This window comes from Sitophilus oryzae, unplaced genomic scaffold, assembly GCF_002938485.1.
Source record: "Sitophilus oryzae breed Bouriz unplaced genomic scaffold, Soryzae_2.0 scaffold_471_pilon_pilon, whole genome shotgun sequence".
In the NCBI taxonomy this organism is placed as follows: Eukaryota; Metazoa; Arthropoda; class Insecta; order Coleoptera; family Curculionidae; genus Sitophilus; species Sitophilus oryzae.
In genome coordinates, this window is record NW_022147053.1 from 582,993 (window position 1) to 603,893 (window position 20,901).

The 20,901-nt window shown below is 34.6% G+C and overlaps 1 protein-coding gene and 1 long non-coding RNA gene across 9 annotated transcripts in view; one reads left to right on the top strand and one right to left on the bottom strand.

Moving 5' to 3' along the window:
* LOC115886166 overlaps positions 1 to 20,901 on the bottom strand; it is a 57,583-nt gene that overhangs the window by 1,529 nt on the left and 35,153 nt on the right. The window contains exons 1-5 of one of the 6 annotated variants that reach the window (XM_030905242.1): positions 18,548 to 18,664; positions 13,056 to 13,793; positions 10,809 to 11,595; positions 4,637 to 4,720; positions 2,887 to 3,208 (exon numbers count right to left, since the gene is read on the bottom strand). In XM_030905242.1, coding sequence (XP_030761102.1) covers positions 2,887 to 3,208; positions 4,637 to 4,720; positions 10,809 to 11,595; positions 13,056 to 13,747 — 1,885 coding nt within the window. In that variant the 5' untranslated portion in view covers positions 13,748 to 13,793; positions 18,548 to 18,664. The other 5 variants (XM_030905241.1, XM_030905237.1, XM_030905238.1 and 2 more) reach the window with 5 other exon arrangements.
* LOC115886168 lies at positions 95 to 16,555 on the top strand. 3 transcript variants are annotated; one of them, XR_004050851.1, is made up of 4 exons: positions 95 to 479; positions 14,558 to 14,664; positions 14,753 to 15,037; positions 16,208 to 16,555. It is a non-coding gene; the product is annotated as an uncharacterized LOC115886168 (long non-coding RNA). The 3 variants fall into 3 exon arrangements; XR_004050850.1 differs by lacking the exon at positions 16,208 to 16,555 and having other exon boundaries at positions 14,753 to 14,860; positions 14,919 to 15,179; XR_004050849.1 differs by lacking the exon at positions 16,208 to 16,555 and having other exon boundaries at positions 14,753 to 15,180.

Consider the following 20,901-nt stretch of genomic DNA (forward strand, 5'->3'; position numbering starts at 1 on the left):
GGTCATTTTCTATCGAATAAAGTAAAAGAATACCGTGGGTGCCATTTAAAAATCAAAAGTTGTAGTCATTTCTGGTGAAACCGGAAGTGACCAAAAACAATTGAATATGTCAATCAATCCTAATTTATATCATATATTACCATACGCACCCGGTATATCGGCGTAGTACATTACATAGTATATTAGGATATCTACTTGAATACATTATTTCTTACTTCATAATAATAAGTATTGCAATTATTAAGATAAAACCAGGTAAACAAGAGTGACTTGCAAAAAATCGAAAATCTGTAACCTTCAGATTATGAGATTAACTACTATTAATATCAGTTACAGTTAATAATTAATAACTGTAACTTATTAACGAAACATGTTACAAAATGTAGTTATAAAATTTATCTGATTCTCTAGAAAATTTACTGGTTAAAATCACTAGTGTTTAGAACATTATTATAGGCAAATATATCTTAAAAGACAAGGTAAGGTGCAGTAAGTAAAGGTACAAATAGATTTTTATGGCATTTACAAGAACCAAAACAGTTTTTACGATAAAAAATTGATTTATAGCAATATTAATTTGTTTCTAATTTCTTGGTTATATTTAGAATACACTTCATCAACACAGAGAGAGTTTTTCCATTTTGTCCATAACAGAAGAATAATTATTTAGATGCATGCTCGAAAATAACAACTAAAAACAATTTGGTACAAAATTGTTTAAAAACGTGCGTTTGGCGTTCAGTGCCACAGTTCAATATAGCTCGACGGTTCTAAGGAATTATACTCCACCTAGAACTTGAATAAATATACAGGGTAGTCCAAACTGTATTCTGGAAACTTCGGCAGCGTATTCTGCACATTATTTTTATCTGCAGAATATGCTGCCGAAGTTTTCGAAATACATTTCGGACCACCCTGTAGAATACACTTCATCAACACAGAGAGAGTATTTTAACTATAGGATATATTATCATATCGTGTCATTCTAAAGAGTTTTTTAATTGTCCCACTAAATAGGTACCCATTGCGATAAAAAAAGTAGTACAAGAATTAGTAGTACCATATAGAACTCCTGGTCTATAAGGATATTTGAATTATATTGATTTCTTTTTGGATTTAGCCAACAACACTGTTTTTTTGTTTATCCCTAATGCATCTGCAATGTCCCTTATGGGAACCCCATCCCTTAATCGCTAAATATAATCGATTTTTGCTCTGAAGTTAAAGGCATTTTTTAAAAATTACGTGACACTGACACAAGAATATAGACCAGCAGATTAAATTAAATCATATTTTGTTGTACTACTTTTTTATCGCAATGGTACATACGAATATTTAAATGACACTTTAGTTATGTGTGACAATAAATCAGTTCAAACAGTACACTACGTTGAAATGACGTAATTTTGAATTGAGATTACGTCAAAATGACGATATTTGTACCTCCCATTGTAACTGCCTAGATAAATAATTACCTATAGTAAATTCAGAAATGGTTGAAACACGCAATTCGCTTTATACAGTACGATGTCGCTTATTTCAATAATTGAGTATAATCCAAGCAATTTTTCGCTCGAGTTATACCACACTACTGTACAGGGTGTCCCATTTTCGTGTGTTTTGCAAGGTTTTCGTTTATGAGTCAGAGCCAAGAACAGTTAACCTAATAGGACTGCTCACTCAGCCAAAAGTGTCTGCCAGGTGCATGCGAAAACTCCTCGTTTTGTGACGTCATTGTAGTCCTTGTCATGATAGTGTGTGTATTAGTGGTTGCCGTATGAAAAATATTCATTATATAGTTTATTTATTTAAATACCTTATATGTATGCAGTATAGAAAACTAACTGTATATATCGTATTAAATATTCGCATAATGCATTTTTAAGAACAGCAGTACCCAGCATCATCTTTTGAAGGCATTCTTTTTAGAGTACTTTCATATTTTGCTTTAAAATAAAATATTGTAGGCACTTAGTCACAATCTACAACACAAAATGAACGTATTTATAAACTCCTATAGCTCTAAAAACTTTAAAAACACCTTTTTCACATTTAAAATCGACAAAATAATTAACTCAAAATTACTCAGCTATACACACTATCATGATAAGGACTACAATGACGTCACAACTGTCAGCTGAAGCGCGGGAAGAGGCGAATGTACGTCTTATGAGGATGAGCAATCCTATTAGTTTACCGTTCTTGAGTCAAAGCTACATAGGTACGGGTTTCACATCACTATGCCACTTTTTCATGAAACTAAAGATGCTACACATAGATTTGTGGTTTTAGCACATTTGTAGAAAGTTCATGACAAAGCAAATAAAATAAAAAAATAATATACAGGCTGTTATATTAAAAAAAAACATAAGTTTGAGTCATATTTGGGAAATGACAGCTCCCATCGAAAAAAACTAGTACGTACTTCTATGTAAAATAGTCTACGGAACTCATCTTTTCGATATATTTCAAGATGATAAAGATGCGAAGGAGTGGAAAATACAATTTTTTTTAATTCGCCCGGTATTTCAGAAACCAAGGGGGCTAGGACAAATTTGTGTGTACCATCTTTGGTTTCATAAAATAGTAGCAAGTAATGTGAAAATTGCATCGTTGTATCTCTACTCATAAACGAGAAAACCCACAAAAATGACACCCTATTTTATAAAATTAAAACACCCATATATATATAAAATTGGCTTCCTGAAATATCTCTTTAAAAGCTGGATATTCTGTATTCCTTATTTGTCCTGAAAGCCTTTATTTTTGTAAAATGCCATAGATTTTAAAACCCAACTCCAAATCCCTTTCAAGTTTTTTTCCCTAAATTTCAGTAAAAATCCCCCAATCTGGCATCGCTGCTGCTTCACACACATACACACTCACCGTAGATGCCCGCGTACGTATTGAACGCCGCACCGTTGCCGATTCCTCCTCCTCCGCCTCCTGCCCCGTTCGTCGCGAACTCGGCAACGGCGCCGGCGCCGAACGTCGCATGGAACTGCTGCGCAGACGCTGCGTTGCCGTATTGATTGATGCCGGTGGTGGGGGCGGTCGTGTTGGGTGGGGGTGGCGCGATTGCAGGGGCGTAGGGATGGACGGGGGCGTTCGGGTGTTGCTGGCCGGAAAAAGCCGACGGCGATTCGGTTGAACTCGAAGCAAAGCGTGGATCGAATTGCGTGGTTGCCGGCGTCGGTTGTTGCTGCTGCTGTTGGGTAAAGACCTGCTGGTGTTAATTAGGGATGGATAACTTAATATTATACATGGTGGCCCGAACTGTATTTCGGAAATTTCTGCAGATATTCTGCAGATAAAAATAAGTAAAAAAGTTCGTATAAATGTATGTCTTAAAATGCTTAGTTTCGGAGATAGAGGGTGTAGAAGTTTCATTTTTATTTCGATTTTTTCCAAATATTTTCTGAAGCAGCGTCACTATTTGGATGAAAATTGGCGTCTCGAGGTTTGTTCACATGAGAAATTTGATTTTGTTGTCAATATGACTCATACTTGTAGAGGGCGCCACCTACATATTTTTTAACCGGTTTGAAGAGTAATAAACTTTTTGTCCGTACCTGTATAAAACTACTGAGTAAAAAAATATAAATTTACGACGTTTTTTTGCGTAGAAAAGGTCTCTTAATAAAAATAGCTATAGGTAATGGTTCTCGATATAATTTGAATCGAAGTTATCAATACCTATCGTCATTGACATAAATTAAATATGTTGACTAAATAGTTATTAGACTGAAACCATAAATTTGAAATGTTTTTGTGCCAACATTTCAATAGAAACTGTCTTATCATCATTTTTTCGAAGAAAAATAGAAAAATTTATTAAAAAATTTAAAAAATAAAAAGTTCCCAAATTTATCATTTCAGTCAAATGACTATCTACATATATGAAATGAACAAAATTCTTACAGCTTTAGTGTATATTAATAAATAATATTTTCTTGTATTTAGCTGTGTATTTTTTCTAATTTCGAAAAATCAAAAGTAGAGAAAACAAAATAAAAAGTAAAAAGAAAATTATTTTGCTTGTCGTAAAGGGGGGAACGAAGCTCCACTCCCACAACGGGTTTCTGGGCCTACCCTTCATCAAGTAGGCTGTCCAGGGGCTGGTTTTCACCGATACGGCAAGCAAAGCTTTTTCAATATTAACAGACGATGTCGTAAAGTGTCGATAAGATATTAGTGCATCTCCCGTCAAAAGATGGTAAAGAGCGTTTTTCGGCTCGCCCAAATATATATGAAATGATCAAAATTCTTACAGCTTTAGTGTCAAAAAACTCTCAGACACCACTTTTCATTCAAATATTGACGTTACTTCCAAAATTATTTGGAAAAAATCGAAATAAAAATGAAACTTCTACACCCTGTAACACCGAAACTAAGCATTTTAGAAAATACATTTATACGAACTTTTTACTTATTTTTATTTGCAGAATATGCTGCCGAAGTTTCCGGAATACCCTGTTCGGACCACCCGGTATATTATCATTATTATGATAAATTATTTCGAATAAAATTACATTTTATTTAAATTTAATTTAACTACTTTTACTTGTTTACAATGTAACGTAATAATGTAATGTATCGTGATAACGAAATATTTGTTCATTGTGCACAGCCTTACCTGATGATGATTCGCAGAGCAGGCCAGTTGGGAGGTAAAGGGCTGGTGCTGGTGGTGGTGGTGGTGCTGTTGGTGTGCTTGGTGCTGGAAAATTGAAAGAAAAATCGTAGTAAACTCTGGAGTAGAGGTGTGCAGTTCGTGAACGAACTAGTTCCAATGAACTATTCCGATCCCGGAACGAAAGGAACTAGTTCAGGACCTATTCCGGGGACCGATATACAGGATGGTCCGAACTGTATTCCGGAAACTTCGGTAGCATATACTGCAGATAAAAATAAGTCAAAAAGTTCGTATAAATGTATGTATGTACTCCTTTCATTTTTATTTCGATTTTTTTCCAAATAATTTATGAAGTAACGTCAATATTTCGATGAAAATTGGTGTATTGTAGTTTTTTGACATGAAAAATTTGATTTTGATGTCAATATGACTTCTATTTGTAGGGGCGCACGGTGGGGTATTAGCATGAAAAAGGTGATCGAAATTCGAAAAAGCAAATGTGTTTAAGATTTCCCAAAAAAAGATAAATGATAAGTTAAATCATCTCTGCCATGAATGGCGTTGCGGTGGGTGTGTTTAGTTGCATTCATTTGTTTCAACGAAACGTCAAAGTTGTTACTTCTCACAGATAAGAGGTAAATGGCTAAATTTTATGTTTAAAATTATAAATTGTTGTTGTTCTTGTGCTCTTTTTACGTTTATATTGTCGTTTTGATTGAAAATGGCTCAGCAAGCTGCAGGTATATATTCTACAAAAACGTATTATTTATTTTGATATTCTCTATACTAACGATTTTTTTTGCAACTAAAAGTTAGGCGTTCAGAAAATTTGATTAAATTTGTGACATTTTTATTATACTTAGAGATTTAGTTGCGCATTTCGAAGAATTCAGCATGGTTGGTTTCCTCTAATTTGCCAATCAGTGATATACTAATGCGAGGTGTAAACCGCGATGGCATTGTTGTATACAAAGCGATCGCATTAGTGCCATTAGCAGTATAGCACAATTTGGCATTAGTAGCGACTTTAGTGGTATGGGCATTGCTCGCGGATCAGTCGTAGCATTAGTAGTAGTAGTTGCGATATTACTACTGGCACTGACCGTGGAAACACTGACACAGTGATTTTTCTTTCTTTTTTTAGAATCGACGAATTATCCTTTATTTTGTTCATATTATTTCCTCTTTAATTGAAAATAGCAATAATTTATATAAGGTCTACATAAAAAAAATTCGATCAACTATCAGTGTCAAATACCCCACTGTGGGGCGCCATCTACGTGTGCTGTAACTGTTTTGAAGGGTAATAACTTTTCGTCCGTACCTGTATAAAACTACTGAGTGGAAAAATATACATTTACGACTATTTTTACGTAAAAAATGTCTCTTGTTAAAAATCGCTACGAGCAACCGTTCTCAAAATATTTAGAATGGAAATAGTCAGTACATGTCATTATTGTCAAAAAATAAACACGTTGAGTAGATAGTTATTTAACTGAAATAATAAATTTGGCAAATTTTTATTTTTTAAATTGATCGTAAAATCTTCTGCGAAAAAACAATGATAAAACAGTTTCTGTTGAACTTTTGGCACAAAAATATTTCAAATTTATGATTTCAGTCTAATAAATATTTAGTCAACATGTTTAATTTATGTCAATGATGAAAGGTATTGATAATTTCGATTCCAAATAATCTCGAGAACCATTACTCGTAACGATTTTTACCAGGAGACTTTTTTTACGTAAAAAAAGTCGTAAATGAATATTTGTTTACTCAGTAGTTTTATACAAGTACAAACGAAATGTTATTACTCTTCAAACCAGTTAAAAAAATATGTAGGTGGCGCCCTCTACAAGTAGGAGTCATACTGACATCAAATCAAATCAAATGTCTCATGTCAAAAAACTCCCAGACACTAATTTTCATTCAAATATTGAAGTTACTTCATAATATATTTAACAAAAGCCGAAATAAAAATGAAACTTCTACACCCTGTATCTCTGAAACTAAGCATTTTAGAACACATTTATAGGAAAATTTTTATCTGCAGAATATGCTGCCGAAGTTTCCGGAATACAGTTCGGACCACCCTGTATATTGGGACGCCCGGGGTACAAAGATATTTTTTAATCCAGATCACCTAGTTTGACTTAATGTATGAGTTTTACCTCATTTTCCATTTTTTTGGATTTCTGTCAAAAATTAATTACATTAGGTATGTTAAATTATTTTTAAAACTTTTAAAAAGTTAAATGTAACTTTTCGCCATTCACTTTTAGTAATAGCTAGTAACAATAAATACTTAAGGAACCTAACTATTGGAAAATAAAAAAAATCAGCTTCCTTAAAGCAATGAAAATAGAACTATTGTAAAGGACGTTGAATGTATCTCTAGTTAGAGAAATGTTCCGTATTAAAGTTGTATTAACCGATCTATTTTTAAAATTGGCGTCGGAGGTAAACATTTACGTATTCGAAAATATATATGTACACATATCGGCCCCAAATCGATGGTATTCAACGTCTACGATCGATATTTCTTGCTGAATAATGTATAACAAGCCTGATCTTCCTTGTTTAAATCGAAATTTTTCAAGAAAAATATTTCGATTCTATAATTTTCTCAGGATGTTATACAGGGTGGTCCGAACTTTATTCCGGAAACTTCGGCAGCATATTCTGTAGATAAAAATAAGTACAAAAGTTTGTACAAATGTTTGTCCTAAAATGCTTAGTTTTTGAGAGACAAGGTTCATTTTTATTTCGATTTTTTCCAAATAATTTCTGAAGTAACGTCAATATTTGGATGAAAATTGGTGTCTGGGAGATTTTTACATGAGAAATTTGATTTGCATGTCAATATGACTAATACTTGTAGAGGGCGCCACCTACTTATTTTTTAACTGTTTTGAAGAGTAATAACTTTTCGTCCGTACCTGTATAAAACTACTGAGTAAAAAATACCCCTTTACGACGTTTTTTACGTAAAAAAGGTCTCTTGGTAAAAACCGCAACGAGTAATGGTTCTCGAGATATTTGGAATCAAAATTATCTATACCTGTCATCATTGACATAAATTAAACATGTTGATTAAATAGGGTATGATCGAAAAAAACGGCGTCCAGTTGGCTGGGAAATGAACATCAATGACATTTCCCATATAAATTTATATACAGGGTGGCCCATCGAAAACGTTCCGCAAGGCATAACGGCCAGGGTAATTTTTTTTTCAGAAAATTCAAAAACACGTCAATTTTGTTTGTGAGGGGGACAACTTTTGCCCCAAAAATTATTGCAAAATCTTCAACCTTCTAAGCGGTGGTGTTATCCCCCAACTTTTTTCAAATGGGAAGGGGGGTCAAGTGGTATAGTAAACGCCACGAATGTTTGGGAATGATTCATCGGTTAATTCCAGTGCCGTGGTGTTTCAAGTCATATAATAATCAATATATAATCTGTTGTAATTTGTTGTTTGTTTCAAAACATATATTTGGTTATAAATATAAAATGGAATGCTCCATTGGTCGCACTGCAAGCACACCAATGGCCTGACGCACAAAAACGAATCAATCAAAGAAACTCGATATAGTATCGTCTTTGTCAATCACGCTAACATTTTAGAATAAGTAGGAGGAGCGCAGGCAGATGATTAGACCGTCCTTTAAAAACCTACGTTTGCGGTAAAAATTTACGTTTTTAATGTAAAAATGATAGCGCGCGTGTCGATTCTAACTTCATCAAGCGATGAATGACTCCCAAACATTCGTGGCGTTTACTCTACCGCAATGAAAAGGGCTTTTTATTCTCTATACTTTCCCGCTTCGTTTTTGAAAATCGGTCGAGTCATTGAGAAAATATGAAGGATTGAAATTTGTAAAGTTTATTTAAACATTTATCAGAGTAAATGATAAGGATAAATTCCTTCGACCAATTTGCTGTTTTTTCTTATTATTTCTAGATGTTTACGCATTTTTTCACTTGCCACAAGGTTGAACGATCAGGTGCGGCAGTTGCTAGATAGCTGTTTTGTGACTTGTGCGTTGAAGTTCTTCTCAATATCGTTAAAGTTTTTAACAATTATGGTGTACTCACTTGCAGAAAAAGTGGAAATAATCGAACTTTATTTTAAAAATAATGAATGTAGCAATCGGGTTCCGCAGATATTCAATGAATGCCATCCTGAAAAACACCTTTATGGCAAAATTGTTCGCGAGTTAGTAGCAAAATTTCGCGAAACTGGTTCCGCTATGAATAAAAAGAGACAGAGGGAAAATAGTAAATGAAGTAAATGTAGTAAATGAAGCTATGGAGGTATTCGTATTCGGCCAAGTTGCCATGGATAGTACGCTGAGTACAAGAAAATTAGCAAATGCAAAATTAGCCGGCGTGAATGGTACCAGTGTCCAAAGGATATTAAAAAAACACAAGTTCCACCCGTACAAAATTCGGTTGGTACAAGAACTCAACGAAGACCATTTTAATCGTCGCTTGCAATTTTGTGAAACTGTGAGTGAACGAGTGGCGAATGATAATAATTTCCTATTTAATGTGTGTTTTTCGGATGAGTGTACTTTCTTTTTGAACGGTGTAGTTAATCGGCATAACTGTCGGTACTGGGCTGAGGGGTTTTTCACGAGGTACACACACAAAACCCTCAGAAATTGAACGTGTGGGCTGGTATTTTTGGAAATTCTATTTTGGGTCAGTTTAACGATATTGAGAAGAACTTCAACGCACAAGTCACAGAACAGCTATCTAGCAACTGCAGCACCTGATCGTTCAACCTTGTGGCAAGTGAAAAAATGCGTAAACATCTAGAAATAATAAGAAAAAAACAGCAAATTGGTCGAAGGAATTTATCCTTATCATTTACTCTGATAAATGTTTAAATAAACTTTTCAAATTTCAATCCTTCATATTTTCTCAATGACTCGAACGATTTTCAAAAACGAAGCGTGAAAGTATAGAGAATAAAAAGCCCTTTTCATTGCGGTACCACTTGACCCCCCTTCCCATTTGAAAAAAGTTGGGGGATGACACCCCCACTTAGAGGGTTGAAGATTTTGCAATCATTTTTGGGGCAAAAGTTGTCCCCCTCACAAACAAAATTGACGTGTTTTTGGATTTTTTGAAAAAAAAATATCCTGGCCGTTATGCCTTGCGGAACGTTTTCGATGGGCCACCCTGTATAAAATGACAGCGATCTTCATTCCATAGCCATCGCTGACGCCGTTTTTTCTCGATCATACGGTAGTTATCAGACTAAAATAAATTTGAATTGTTTTTGTGCCAAAAGTTCAACAGAAACTTTTTTATCATCATTTTTTCAAAAAAAATTATGATTAATTTAAGAAAAAATAAAAAGATTCTAAATATATCATTTCAGTCAAATAATGCCGGGATTTCATTAGCCAACACGCCACGCCACGCGGCGGCATACTACCCGACGTCATGAAGATCTGTGCGTATGTTTTTCCCTTTAATTGCATGTATTGCGTACACACTAGGCAACACGACACTCCACGTCACGCCATCCCAAGCTATCACACGTGTGTCGTTTGTCCCAGATCTCATGTGTACACTCTTTCCCACGTGGGCCCACGTGTTGCGACGTGGGATGGCGTGGCGTCGCGTGGCGTGTGACCTAATGGGGTCCCGGCTTAACTATATCTACTCAACACGTTTATTTTTCGTCGATAATGACATGTATTGACTATTTCCATTCTAAATATCTGAAGAATGGTTGCTCGTAGCGATTTTTACCAAGAGATATTTTTTACGTAAAAAATTACGGAAATGTATATTTTTTCACTCAGTAGTTTTATACAGGTACAGACGAAAAGTTATTACTCTTCAAAACAGTTAAAACACATGTAGGTGGCGCCCCCTACAAATAGCAGTCATATTGACATCAAAATCAAATTTCCCACGTCATAAAACCCCCAAACACCAATTTTCATCCAAATATTGACTTTACTTCAGAAATGATTTGGAAAAAATCGAAATAAAAATGAAACTTCTACACCCTGTATCTCCGAAACTAAGCAATTTAGGACATACATTTATAGAAATTTTTTTACTTATTTTTATCTGCATAATATGCTGCTCAAGCTTCCCGAATACAGTTCGGAACACCCTGTATAATAATATACTATATCCTATTACCTACCTGTTGTTTTCTATCGGCTTGTTCCCTGTAACAGTTCTCCCTGTACTGGTACAAGTCGAACGAGTCGTCACTCTCCGGCAATTCTCCAAACCCCGCCGTCGAAGAATTACTCCCTCCTACTACTCCTCCTCCTCCTCCTAAACCACCAGGTCCCTCTCCGGGAGCGCCATAGTGCAAGTTGGTAAAACTACCACTATTCACGCAATTCTCCACCTCTATGTAAGCGTTCAGGCTGATGTCTCTGAGCAGCTGGCCCGAACACTTACTCACCACATTCATCTGCACCGAATCCTGCTGGAGTCTCTCGTTGTTCATCCAGTTATGTCTCTTCTCCCTCAATTCTTCCTCCTGCTTCTTCTCCAGCTCCAGTCTCATCAAAGTATGGATGAAGTGGGTCCGAACCCTCACAGGATTAAACTCTATTCTTCCCGTAGAGTTCCCGCAGTTGTCCTTAGTACAACCGCAAGGAAAATTGAGTCTATCCACCTGGCATTTGATGCCGGCCTGGCTGCAAGAGCACGTATCAGGATCGCAGTATCCTTTGCAACCGCAACCGCAGGATTCTCTGGAAGTTCGGATGTTCCTGCACTCGTCCTTCTCCATGGAGTCGATTTTTCGCACTCCGGAGGCTCTGAGCAGGGCCCTGCGCTGTCTGGTGGGGACCGGTTGGAGGAAGTAGTAGTTGTCGAGGTCCATCTCGGATTCGGAGGCGTCGCTGAGTTCGTCCTCGCTGTCGCTGTCGTCGCTGGACCAGGTCAGGGGGCCGAAGTTTACGCTTCTTTCCGCTCTGGAAAGAATTCAGAAGAACATTCAGATATTTGAAAAGATATCCAAATAGAAAGGCAATGTGCATAATTTAAAATTACTTTGAAATGTACAGGGTATGTCAGAACTAAGATCCATACCAAAGTTATATTTTTTCTTATGGAACACCCGGTATTTTACTTCATTTGTGAATTCTTGGGCCCAAAAAAAGGCATTTATTATAAGGGTTAAATATGTTTAAAATCTTTGGTTTTTGAGATATTTAAATATGCAGGCTACAATAGAATAGATTAATAACACCCTGTACATTACTTTTCAGAATTAATTCTTGTGCTTAGTTCACAGGTAGAGAAATAAACTTTACTGAAAAATGTTATTGCTTCCTTAAATTTATACAGGGGTACCAAAAATTGCTGATCTATTTGAAGGATATATTTTATATAAAAACTTCGCTATTTCAAATGCAACACCCTGTATTTTTTTAAACGAATCGAAGCAGATTCAAATGCTCTTTCAAACTATATTAGGGTTTCCTATACTTATCTAGCTCAGATTTTGAATAAAAAGCGATTTTTCAATAAAATGGCAATCAAGATGGCTTGGGTCGCCATGGTAATTTTCTAATAACAGTTAGTAACTATTTTCAAAAGCAACATTAATTTATGGACATTATTATTTAGATTTATAACAGTTTACTTAAATTTACCCAGAATAGTTTAATATTTAGTATTCATTATTTTATCCAGAAAAATAAAGCAATATCTGCTGGCGGAACGAATGGATATGTTACTAGTGATTTTATTTTGTGAGGAAAATCGCTTCTTAGCCTCAAGGGCTTATGCTCAAAGATATCCAAATAGAAATCTTCCGAATATTATGCGTTCCTTTGAAAAACTACTTGTTCAATTTGGCAGAGCTGAAAATAGCTACTAACTGTCACTAGAAACTTGCCATGACAACACCTTGGTTGCCATTTTATTGAAAAATTGCTTTTTATTCAAAATCTAAGCTAGATAGGTATAGAAACTAATATGGTTTTGAAAAAACATTTGAATCTGCTTCATTATTAAAAAATACAGGGTGTTGTATTTGAAATAACGAATTTTTAATGTAAAATAAATCCTTAAAATAGAAATTAGCAATTTTGGTACTATATAAAATTCAGAAAGCAATAACATTTTTCAGAAAAGAGACCTTTCTCTACCTTTAAACTCAGCACAAGAATTAATTCTGAAAAGTAACGGACAGGGTGTTAATAATCTATTCTATTGTAGCATGCATATTTAAATATCTCAAAAACCAAAGATTTTAAACATATTTAACCCTTATAATACATGCCTTTTTTTGGGACCAAGAATCTAAATATGAAACAAAATATCGGGTGTTCCATAAGAAAAAATATAACTTTGGTATGGATCTAAGTAAACAGAAACATCCTGTATTTGTAAGTCTTTTATCTATGGCTTATAATGAAAAACTCACCTGAGCTGTTGAACAAGTTGTCGATGTATTCTGCGTTGTTCATTAGCATGCTCCATAATGGAGAACTTCCTCACCTGATGATGCTGTGCAGCCATTCCCAAAGTAGACCCTCCTTGCGAAGGGACACACGTAAACCCTTGAGCCCTCGGAAAATAGAACACCGTAACGCTATCAAATGTAATCCCTCTTTTTTTCTTCACTTTCGGCTGATCAGTCTCCTCCAACTGCAACTTCCTCTTCAGGTTACTCTTGGTAGGTCCCTTTTTAAGTATGGCAACGAGATCTGAGATAGGTCTCGAGCTCGAGGAAGCACCTGAAGATTCCTGTTCTCCAGCTTTGCTCGTTGAAGGTTCAGATTCATTTATCCTGTCCAGGAATGTAGTTTCGCTGTCGCTTTCATAGCTGGGTGCGTTGGGGGCGTTATCCACCCTTTCCTCGGCAATTTCCGAGCCTAGGCCGGAATCTGAGCCGTCAGATCTGTCGTGGGGTTCTTCCACCAGCTCTTCAGTGGCTGGTAAGCTTTCGGTGGCCGAGTCCTCGCCCTCGTGGATAGCTAGGGCCATTATTTCCTGGTCGGAGGGTTGTGCGTCGGTCGATTTGAAACTGTCGCTCATGGTGGCTGGAGATTCTGACAACTGAATTGACTTATCGTAGCCTTTCAAAGAGTCCAAGCTAGACTCGCTGGATCCCATGGTCGCTTATTGCTATCCGGTATTCCTTGGTGTGGGTCATTCTTGTCTGAAACGTGATAAAAGAATCTTTTTAGAATACTGATTTTCAGTTAAATTACTATGAGTTTTAGGACGTGACTTTTGGAACTGATTTGTGACAGAGCTATACAAGGTTGTCAAAATTGTCTGTATTTTTAAAAAAACACTGAAAAAAAATATAGGCCAGTAAGCGAGGGTTTTAGGATTCGAATTCTGAACACTTGCATCGATTGACGTGAAATTTTAACAGTGAATAGATATACCTATGTAAGAAACAAAAGTTACATAGTATCGATGTTTGCTTTTATCCTGGAGTGAGTGCCTTCTCGGGAGTGGAAAATAAATCACCCATTTTAATTACAAAAATCAAAATAAAAATGTTCTATAACATTTTTTCAGAAAATTAATATTTTCCTAGTTATTTAGGATTGAAAATGTTGATTTTTCATCTAAAATCTGCATATTTTTCCGTCATTTTTTTTATAAATATAAATTAACTCAAAAACCTTGCGTTTTATCGTAAAACTCAAATAAAGCAGAAATGAAGCTTTTGGAATAATTAAATGATTCATTTTTTGCTGATTACCGTAGGTGTAATAATAGCCGAGTTATCACTCTGTAAAGGTGTTTTTTCATTTTTCGAAAACTAAAATGCAACGTTTTAGTTTAACATTTTTATTATAATTATTTACATCTTTATTTTAGCGACTTTTTAATGTAAACATAATTGTTTCATGATCTATCTATATCAATATAGAGGTATGTTGATATTATTATTATTTATTCTTTCAGACTGTGTTTCGGAGGACAAATTTAATAGAGGACCGGAGTAGAGTCTCATAATACCCATAATATGGAGGGCATAATACATAATATGGAGAACCATAGTCTCTAAGTTGGTAAGTTGACTGTTTTGATTAGATATCTTTTTCTTGCATGCTTTTTTATTTTGTATCTATAATGGCATTTTTTTTCTGTTTTGGTTAGGCGCAGAATTCCAGTAAGGTTCTTCTAGACAAGAAGAGATACAAAAGTCTTACATACATAAGTTTCTAACAACTACCTACGAGTTTCTTGGAAAAAACTTGCTATTAAGTAAATTATATTATTATTTACAATTATTTGCATAAATTATTTAAACTAACTGTTTTAGGCGTTGCAGTAATAACTGAATATCATTAATTAGTTTATGTAAATGAATAAAAGTTTATAATAAACAATTACAATAACTTGAAATCGCATTCAAAATAATTTTAGAATGCTTTTCTTGGGGTTAGTATTCTGGCGCATTCGCCAAATTGTCTAATAAATACGGGGTGTCACAATATTTCTTAGAGATTACTACAGGGTCGCTGTTATGTATGGAAACGGTCGATTATTAGGTAAAATATACAAGTACAAAAAAAAGTTAAATACAAAAATTATAGGGTTTTTAAATGTCTATTGGCGAGCAACAAATTTATATATACAGGGTCGGTCATAAAGTCATGGAACATCAAAGTTTAATTTTTTTAAATAGAACCTCCTGTATATTATTGCATATTTCAATTCTTCCTTCAATTTTAAGCAATAATCATAATACACAATGTACCACAAACCAACCGTTTCCGAGTTATTGACTTTGGAACATATCACTTTTGATTTCAATTTGATTTAATTAATTTCGATATGTTCAGTTTCATTTAATGATGCCATAGTGCCGAAACTGTAATACTGTTGTAATGGGGTTTTCAATTTCAATGCCTATTAGCTACTAGTAAATTTAAGTATACAGGGTCGGTCATAAAGTTGTGGCACATTATTTTTTTAAATGAAATGAAATGAAGAATTGAAATGTTAAACGAAAATTTTGTAATTTCCAGACTTGATATTATCTCATTTTATACATTTATAAATGCTAACTTAAGAACTAATGTCAAATATTATTAAGTATCACAGTTTCGGCAGAATGGCATCGTTAAATGAAACTGAACCTATCAAAATTAATTAAATCAAATTGTTTAAGTGATATTTTCGAAAGTCAATAACTCGGAAACGGTTGGTTTGAGGTACATTGTGTGTATTTTGATTTGTGCTTAGAATTGAAGGAAGAATTGAAATATGCAGTAATATACAGGAGGTTCTATTTAAAAAATAAAACTTTTATGTATCACGACTTACTACTACCTCCTATATTTTACCTAATAATCGACCGTTTCCATACATAACAACGACCCTGTATGTATTTTTGTAATGAAATAAGTTAATTGAACACAATTTACCTCTATACAAAAGTGCTTCGTTTGTCCGCAAGAGGGCATCAAATTTACAAAAAATAATACATTTTTTAAGATATTTTAAGTTTAACTAACCTCACCAACTAATAACAAATTATTTCGATTTTAAGTGATGCTTTACTGAAAAAAGTAAAATAAAGTCCTAAATTCTATATTTTATTTTTAGTTTACATACAAACAGAAAAAGCCACGAGTTTTTAATCATAACCTCATTTTTTATTAATTGTGGTACGATTTTAGGTCACAAATCATATATGATACATATTGTGCACAAAACCAGTCTTAATAAAACAATGTAATTATTTTGAAATTTTCGTTATTCCCAACATGGAAGCAGTTATTCTTTTAGTTGACGAATATATTTAAATTTTTGTAGCTCAGATATTTCTTTTAATAAAAAAATTTCTCCCTTTTTTGGCTTTTGTAATATTGTTTGTTATACCTGCTATGAAAAAAATTTTTACTTAATAAATATGCAAAAAATAACATAATCATGTACGCCTATGTTATGGAGAGTTTGATACATTTTCTTCTTTTCTTTTTTGGTGAACATGTAATAAACTTATTATCTATAATTTTAAAATATTTTAGAATACAAACAAGTCGTATTTTTAACTGCTCTGGACAAATATAAAAATTAACAAAAATTTTGACGTATCTACATTTATTTATAAATAAAATTCGATTAAGTGCTCCTTGTACTTGTAACGCCACTGATAACTGGATAATTTTTGACATTCCTAGAATACTTTTAAATTTACTTATGTAAGACAAATAAAATTAATATGTCTCATTTACGTGGAAAAACGTTGAAAAAAATAAAACTGATTTAGTATTTTTGAAATTTTTGTATAAATAAGTAATGTTATTTAAAATATTTATTGCACGCCCATGAATTGCTGGCTAATAGAGAATTTCGTTCCCCCCTGTACGGATGCCCCCTAGCTACAGACCGGCACTGTACGTAGATTTCCAGAATAGTGTTAAAAATAAATTCTTCCTCTCATATAGGATGTCCAAATATGCTTTTTTATTTTGCTCGAATTTATGTAGGGGTGCAGATAGTTTTCATACTTTCCGTACTATTTCTGATTTTTCGTGTAAGTCTAAATATTATAGAGTCTAGGAATGTGTCATCCTGTATATACAGTGTGTCCCCGGATCGTCTGGATAAGAGGAAACATTTTTTCTATTAACTTTTTGAGAAAAATGCATTCTTCACAAAAAAATGCTTGTTCTACAATAGCTAATCTCATTTATGCTTTTCCAAATATCGTTTTAGAGAAAAATAAAAAATATGGTAATATACAGGGTGGTCCGAACTGTATTTCTTGTATTGAACTTTGTATTTAAAACAAGTAAAAAAGGTTCGTATAAATGTATGCCCTAAGATGCTTAGTTTTGGAGATACAGGGTGTAGAAGTTTCATTTATATTTCTATTTTTTCCAAATAAATTTTTGAAGTAACGTCAATATTTGGATGAAAATTGGTGTCTGGGGGTCTTTTGGCATGAAAAATTTGAATTTGATGTCAATATGACTCCTGTTTGTAGGGGGCGCCACCTACGTATGTTTTAACTGTTTTGAAGAGTAATAACTTTTCGTCCGTACCTGTATAAAACTACTGAGTGAAAAAATATACTTTTTACGTAAAAAATGTTTCTTGGTAAAAATCGTTACGAGCAACCGTTCTCAACATATTTAAAATGGAAATAGTCAATACATGTCATTATTGCCAAAAAATAAACACGTTGTGTAGATAGTTGTTTGACTGAAATAATAAATTAATAATTTTTTTTTAAATTGATCATAATTTTTTCTGCGAAAAAATAACGATAAAACAGTTTATGTTCAACTTTTGGCACAAAAACATTTCAAATTTATGATTTCAGTCTAACAAGTTTAGTTAAAATATTTAATTTATCGGACCACCCTGTAGTATCGTCACAAGTATCGTTCTTTAAAATTTGACCTCGTACTCTATACACCCTGTATATACATCCTAGAATTAAAATCTGTTCTCATTAATAATAATTAAATAAAATAAGACAAAACATCCGTTAATGTTTCACCAATACATAGCGTGATTAAAATAAATAAAATACTTATAATGTAAAAAAAATCACTGGGCGCGTTTATGTTTGAATCAAACCAATCAGGAGCTCTCAAGAGTAATAAAGTGAATGCGTTCCAATCTTACCTACTTTCGATGTTCTTCCATTCGAAAATCTCTAATTACGATCACTTTTATACCAATATTTCTTTTATTGTTCACTGTGTAACGAGAGGTTTATAATCTAAAATTGGCGTCACTGATAAAACCAATAAGGCATCATCACAAAAATACTGATTAAATATTTTCAAAAAGAAAAAAAATTATACTAAATTTTTGCGACGATATATACACTATTTTACACAAAACTATCAATATTTTGTGTACACTCGATGAAGAAACAAGCGAAACTAACCAAACGGTTGTTCTGTCACAATGAGACGTCAAACTCACTTGGATACTGCTATGAGGAGGACGAGCGCTTATTGTGGCTGTGTAGAGCGGACAACGGTAAGTTCATTGTACCAAAAGACGGAGCGGCACTTTGACTTCGCACTAGTTCGGTTCGCGGCGAGTTAGGAAATGCGGAGCGGCACGCCTGCGCAGTGGAGCAAGGTCAGAGACGGACTCAAGTAGTACGGCGCGGTACTACCTTACAGGATGATGCCTATATTGAAATTTGAATGATTCGCTACCATATACAGCTTTGTTTGTTGTTGTTTGATTAGTTTTGGGAGTGTATTTAATGGGAGATTACTTAAAACTAAAAGAAATTCTGACTTTCAGTGTCTTTATTTATTTTGCTTACACAACCTTTCAGTCAGAAGTATCACTGACCAATAATTGAACTGACTGGAATGGTTCGAGACCAATGCCATTAGTGCAGCATTAGAAAAGGTCAATATCGACTCTGAAATTCAGCACAGGATTAGCAGCGCCTCAAGAGCATTCTGGAAATTAAAAGACAGGGTTTTCTACAATCATAACTTGAGCACAAACACGAAACTTGCAGTGTACCGAGCAAAAATAATTTCCACCATGTTATATGGAAGCGAAACCTGGGTGCCGCGTACCGCCGACACATGAACGCATTAAACAAATTGCAACAGAGACATATTAGACAACTCTTAAGAATCAAACGGTTCTATCATGTCTCAAACGTATCGGTCCTTGAAAAAGCTAACTGAGACTATTGAAGTCATGATTACAAAGTCTCGCTTAAGATGGGCTGGTCACGTATGCAGAATGCAAGAAAACCGCATACCAAAATCTATGCTTTACGGTGAGCTTGCAGACGGTAAGATGAGGCCGGGCGGACAACTCAAAAGGTACAAGGATATTCTCCACGAAAACTTAAAGGGGATTAACAAGCAGAATGAGTGGGCAGAGGCAGCTCACAATAGAACGGAATGGAGAAGAATTGTAAACTCAGTTAACAGCGACAACCAAAAAGTGAAGAGGCAACAATGTAATGAGATTTTTGAATGTCCGGAGTGCGGTAGACAGATAACATCACGTATTGGGCTTTTCAGTCACAGAAAAGCTCATGAAAGAAAACGCTTTACGTGACCATCTTCCGATGCGTGTCAAATACTCGTCAGCGAGTAATGGCAGTATGTATGTAGTACGGCAGTCGTCAAACCTAAAATCTGGCTCCGATATGTTGGTGATGTCTTTATAATATGGAACGGAACCGATAGACAGTTTGATTCTTTTCTTAATCATCTTAATTCACGAAATAACTCAATCAGATTCACGATTGAGAAAGAGAAAAACTTCTGTCTGCCGTTTCTGGATGTTCTTGTCAGTAGAAGCGATGGATTATGGATCCATTAGCACTTCTGTATATAGAAAACCAACACATACGGGACAATATTTAAATTCTCAGTCGAACCATTCTGAAGCAACCAAAAGAGGTATAATTAAAACACTATGTCACAGAGCAATCACTATATGCAGTGACCAAGAATCTCTGAATTCTGAACTAAATAATATTATAAGCGATTTGCTTCAGAATGGTTACTCTGCAAAATCCATAGACAAATTTATATCTAATTGCAGGGCCGACTCATTGGTACGCCAGCCTGAGGAGGATGCTCTCTCTTTCTCTCTCTCTCTCTCTCTCTCACACACACACACACTCTCTCTCTCTCTCTAAACCTAACTAAAAGGAACATCGGAAAAGATCAGGTGAATAGCTATGCAATATAAAATAAAAACTGTTTTTAAGTCTGCAACTACTTTAAGGAGTGCCCTAACAAAAACAAAACCTCAAACTCATCAAACCAAGAGAAAGAGTGCATCTACCAGGTACCTTGCGAGTGCGGTGAGTCGTATATTGGAGAGACAAAACGTCCTCTAGATGTACGACTTGACGAACATAAAAAACATACGCAAAGAGGTGAAACAATGAAGTCGGGTATTGCAGATCATGTGTGGTCCAAGCGCCACAACATAAAATGGTCGGAAGCCCGGGTTGTCCACAAAGAACGCCATTGGAAAAAGCGCAAATTTAAGGAGGCCGTATTCATTTCTAACAATAATAAAATCTTTAGCAATCCAAGCATTGGCGTAACTACAGGGGTGCCCGGGGGTGCCGGCCCCCCATGTACTGCCGGGCGAGAAATCCTGAATTATGACTCTTGACTACGTATTAATTTTTATTTGCTTGTGATGCAGAAAATGATGTTTTCTAGTTTTGTTTAGTTAATATTATTTTGTCGTGTTCAAAAAATCTGTTAATTTTTATTTTTTTTAGAAAATTTGTAGGTATTTAAATAATCTACGGGAACACGGTATGATAACCA